Source organism: Sceloporus occidentalis, unplaced genomic scaffold (assembly GCF_023333645.1).
Source record: "Sceloporus occidentalis isolate IW3139 unplaced genomic scaffold, rSceOcc1.0.p SCAF_268, whole genome shotgun sequence".
NCBI lineage: Eukaryota > Metazoa > Chordata > Lepidosauria > Squamata > Phrynosomatidae > Sceloporus > Sceloporus occidentalis.
In genome coordinates this window covers 857,667-862,252 of record NW_028317248.1, presented here as the reverse complement: position 1 = coordinate 862,252, position 4,586 = coordinate 857,667, and the positions used below count along the sequence as shown (strand labels likewise).

At 43.1% G+C, this 4,586-nt stretch overlaps 1 protein-coding gene across 1 annotated transcript; it reads left to right on the top strand.

Annotated features, from left to right (window-relative positions):
- The first annotated feature begins 2,391 nt into the window (after positions 1 to 2,391).
- Positions 2,392 to 4,374, top strand: LOC149275756 (uncharacterized). Its single transcript, XM_089504367.1, has one exon. It carries the CDS (start codon positions 3,190 to 3,192, stop codon positions 3,913 to 3,915), a length of 726 nt encoding a protein of 241 aa, XP_089360493.1. The 5' UTR covers positions 2,392 to 3,189; the 3' UTR covers positions 3,916 to 4,374.
- Positions 4,375 to 4,586: the final 212 nt, after the last annotated feature.

Genomic DNA, 4,586 nt, shown 5'->3' with positions numbered 1-4,586 from the left:
CATTGACAGCTCTAGTGGCAGTTAGATGTGTCAGCATTTAAACAGTGCATCATTGGAATGTTGATGCAACTGTCAACTGTCATTCTCAACTGTCACTGAGGAAGAGTCAGACAGTGTGTGCCTCAGAGTGGGTTGTTACTGGTGTGGATGGTGGAGGGTGTCGATGTATATAGTGTTGTACACAGTGGAACTTCTGATATGAATAAAAGACTCATCTGAGAGAAGATTACAGTGTCTCTTTGCTCACTGAGAAAGCGACAGGTGTTTCTTCAGCTCACAAGATACTGACTACAGTCAAGGTGGAGAATCTGGCACCATACGTTAACATGTTGCCTCACGTGTTGCCCAACATAGCAACATCAAAAGCATTTTAACATGGAGTATCTGTTGTGTAAGGGAGTTGCAGTGAATCTATGCTAGCTCCATGGGGCTTTGTTTGGTGCAAACAAACAAAGAGGGAGGAAAGAGATACACACCTCTGCACTGGCCCAAAGGAGGCATATGTCACCTGCGTATCTCACTAGCACCATGCTGTTCTCTGTGTCTGAGTGATGCAGGATTTCTTGACAAATCAAGCCTAACCCTTGTCTCTTTTCTCAGGGACTTCATCTTGGCCTCCTTCTACACAGTTTTGGGCCATATTTTGCTGGAAGAGACCCAAGTGCAAGACCACCAGGACCCCTTTCCACCTAATGGCCAACACAGAGGCCAAGCGGAGAAAGTTGGGCTCCAAGAGAAAGAGGCTGTCCAAGTACAACTCTTTGGTGAGTCGCCATCCTGACTATTAGTTTCATTTGTGTCACTGCTGGGGCAGCTCATGAAAGCAAGTGGAGAACATCTTGTCCCACTTTGGCAGAGAAAGTCCTGGTTAATCCTCTGTCACCCCACTTTTTCAGTGGCTTTCAAAAATGTCCCGGTTTCTCTCTCCTCCTCCCACTTTACCCCTTCTCCTCATCTCTTTTGGGTTGCTGCAAAGTGACTTCCAAGGGGTTTGCACCCCATCAACTCCAAAAGGGGGAGAGGAGAGAAGTTGCCAGGGTCTTCCCTTGCCAGGAGGCTGAGGCAAAACCAAACTGCTGTGCCCTTCCTAGCTAGTGTGATCTTCCTCCTAAACAACCTTGGCCATACTCAACACCTTCTGGTGTTGCTTGTCCACATGTGCCTTGCTTTTCCATCTGTGAAATGTAGAGGATATGGGAGACCACCTCTGGATCTAAATTGGGGGTGGGCCCAGTGTCCCTCAAGTCCAGAGTGCTCCCTAGAACTGTATCCCAGCCATGGCCTAAATTATATTTTTTATTATATTGTATATTATATTGAAAGTATTCAAGACAATCTGATCTCAAAGGTAGTAGCTTTTTCCTTGCTGACAGAATTTAAAGTTTATTTCCTGGACTGAATTCTGAAGTGATGAAATAATATTTGAAATGCACCATGTTCTTTCCTCCCCTTTTGCTTAGTCACTCTCTGGATGAGGACTATTTTCTATTTCAGGTGACCTTTGCAGATGTGGCAGTATATTTCTCCAAAGATGAATGGAATCTGTTGACGAAGAAACAGAAACATTTGTACAATTATGTAATGATGGACAATTATGAGAATGTGGCTTCTGTAGGTAAGGAATCTGAATCCATGGCTCTTTCTACAAAGACTGAGGTCCCTTTCATACTATATTATCATGTCACTATGGTTCCACTAGAATTATAGAATCATAGAGTTGGAATAGACCACAAGGGCCATCTAATTCAACCCCTACTGCCATGCAGGAATACACATTCAAATCACCCACAAGAGATGGCCACCCAGCCTCTCTTTAAAGACCTCCACCAAACTCTAAGGGAGTATATTCCACTGTCAAAGAGCTCTCACTGTCATGAAGTTCCTCCTAATGTTTAGGTGGAACCTCTCTCCCTGTGGCTTGCATCCATTGTGGTGTCTCCTTTTCTCTGTAGCAACAAAAAGCAAGGCTGCTCCTTGTACAACATGACAACCTTTCAAATATTTAAACATGGATATCATATCCACTCTTTATCTTCTTTTCTCCAGGCTAAACATAACCACCTCTCTAAGCTGCTCCTCATAGAGCTTGATGGTTTCCATACCCTTTACCACTTTGGTTGCCCTCCTTTGCACATGCTCCAATTTGTCAACATCCTTTTTGAATTGTGGGGCCCAGAACTGGACCCAGGATTATTCCAAGTGAGGCCTGACCAAAGCAGAATAGAGTGGCACTATTACTTCCCTTGATCTAGAAACTATTCTTGCATAGATGCAGCCTAGAATCACATTGGCCTGTGTAGCTGCTGCATCACACTGTTGGCCCATGTTCAACTTGCAGTCTACTAGGAGTCCTAGATCCCTTTCAAGCGTAGTTTAATTGTGATAGCAACATTCTGTAGAATATTTGAATCTGTAGTTCAGTGAAGCACTATTGCTCTCCAGTTTCTAAGGATTGTAAATACCCCATCTTAAACTGCCAATTCTAGGATTTTATGGGAAGTAGCCATGGAGATTAATGCATTTCACACCCAAATGGTACTCAGCACATTCCTGAGCAGGTTTCCTACCTTTTTTGGCCCCTCTTCAATCCTTTTAAGGGGGAAAGACCTCCCTTGGCCCTGCAATGGCACAGAGAGGGCCCAACAGTGGCAAAATGGCCTCCACTTCCCCAAAGGGATGCTGTTGGATGTTGGGGGCAAAATATTATTTCATTTCTCCCCCCCCCTTTCCAGGCAATACAATGGGGGGTTGCCCCTGAGATCTCCTCCAAACCCCATCAGTACTCCATGCCTGTCTTATAGATGTTTTAAGGTTGCTCCCTGGCACTTGACCCTCATCAAAATTGGAGTCCAGGTCCCAGCCCCATTATTCTGCCTTTGGCAATGAGTTATTGGGATCTGACTCCAACTTAATTTAATATCAAATAGGGGGGAATAAACATAGGGCTAAATCTTGGGCTAACACTTTTCTCTCTTTGATATTCAGTACTATCTGTCATTATCCTTCTTTACAGAAGAACTTGTCAGTCATGAGAGAGTCCATACAGGAGAGAAGCCATACAAATGCCAGCATTGTGGGAAAGGTTTTTCTTGGAAGTCAGACCTATTGAAACATCAGAGAATCCACACAGGAGAGAAGCCATACAAATGCCAGCATTGTGAGAAATGTTTTTCTTGGAAGTTAAGCCTAATGACACACCAGAGAATCCACACAGGAGAGAAGCCATACAAATGCCAGCATTGTGAGAAATGTTTTTCTTGGAAGTTAAGCCTAATGACACACCAGAGAATCCACACAGGAGAGAAGCCATACAAATGCCAGCATTGTGAGAAATGTTTTTCTTGGAAGTTAAGCCTAATGACACACCAGAGATTCCACACAGGAGAGAAGCCATATAAATGCCAGCATTGTGGGAAATGTTTTTCTCGGCAGTCAAACCTATTGAAACACCAGAGAACCCACACAGGAGAGAAGCCATACAAATGCCAGCATTGTGGGAAAGGTTTTTCTTGGAAGTCAGACCTATTGAAACATCAGAGTGTCCACACAGGAGAGAAGCCATACAAATGCCAGCATTGTGGGAAATGTTTTTCTCGGCAGTCAAGCCTAATGACACACCAGAGAATCCACACAGGAGAGAAGCCATACAAATGCCAGCATTGTGGGAAATGTTTTTCTCGGCAGTCAAGCCTAATGACACACCAGAGAATCCACACAGGAGAGAAGCCATACAAATGCCAGCATTGTGGGAAAGGTTTTTCTTGGAAGTCAGACCTATTGAAGCATCAGAGAATCCACACAGGAGAGAAGCCATACAAATGCCAGCATTGTGGGAAATGTTTTTCTTGGAGGTCAGGCCTATTCAATCACCAGAGAGGCTACACAGGAGAGGAGCCACACACATCCAAGCAGTGAAGGAACATTATTTTTGTTTTTTAATAATCTTTATTAAATTTTACAATAAAAAGTACAGAAATCAAGAAGATTGACAAAATTTCAAATAAAGTTTTAAAGTTATGGTTTGTTAAGTTTAGGTTTTAATTGCTACTAGTACTGGTTTAAGTTAGTTAGAGGGGGGCTGGGATTTGTTGCAGCTATCTAGAATAGCAATGATAGCATTTGGAATTTGTGGGATTTTAGCCAAAGAAAGTTGGGGACCGGTAGTAACAGAAAGGGAGCTAGTTTCTTCAAATGTCTGGGGCAGGGAGAGATTGTGTGTGTGAGAAGGATGGCAAAGTGGGGCTCATAGTGGGGGATAGATGATGGGAATTGTAGGTGGGGGCTAGGTTTTGTAGAAGGTGGAGTTTTAGGTTTTGAGGTTTCAATATATTCTGGCAGTTCTGGCTTAAACATATTTCTGATATGTGTTTTCAATAAAGGTCTTTGCTATTTCAACACACTGGATTCTTTGATGCACAGAATTTGTGAATATGCACAAAACTGTCACTTTCTTCTCTCCTCAATCCTCAGCTCCATTCCCAGCTGTAAGAACAGCAGAGAGAAACACATATCTATCTATCTATCTATCTATCTATCTATCTATCTATCTATCTACAGTATACACAGAGAGACTATTTCCAAAGCAA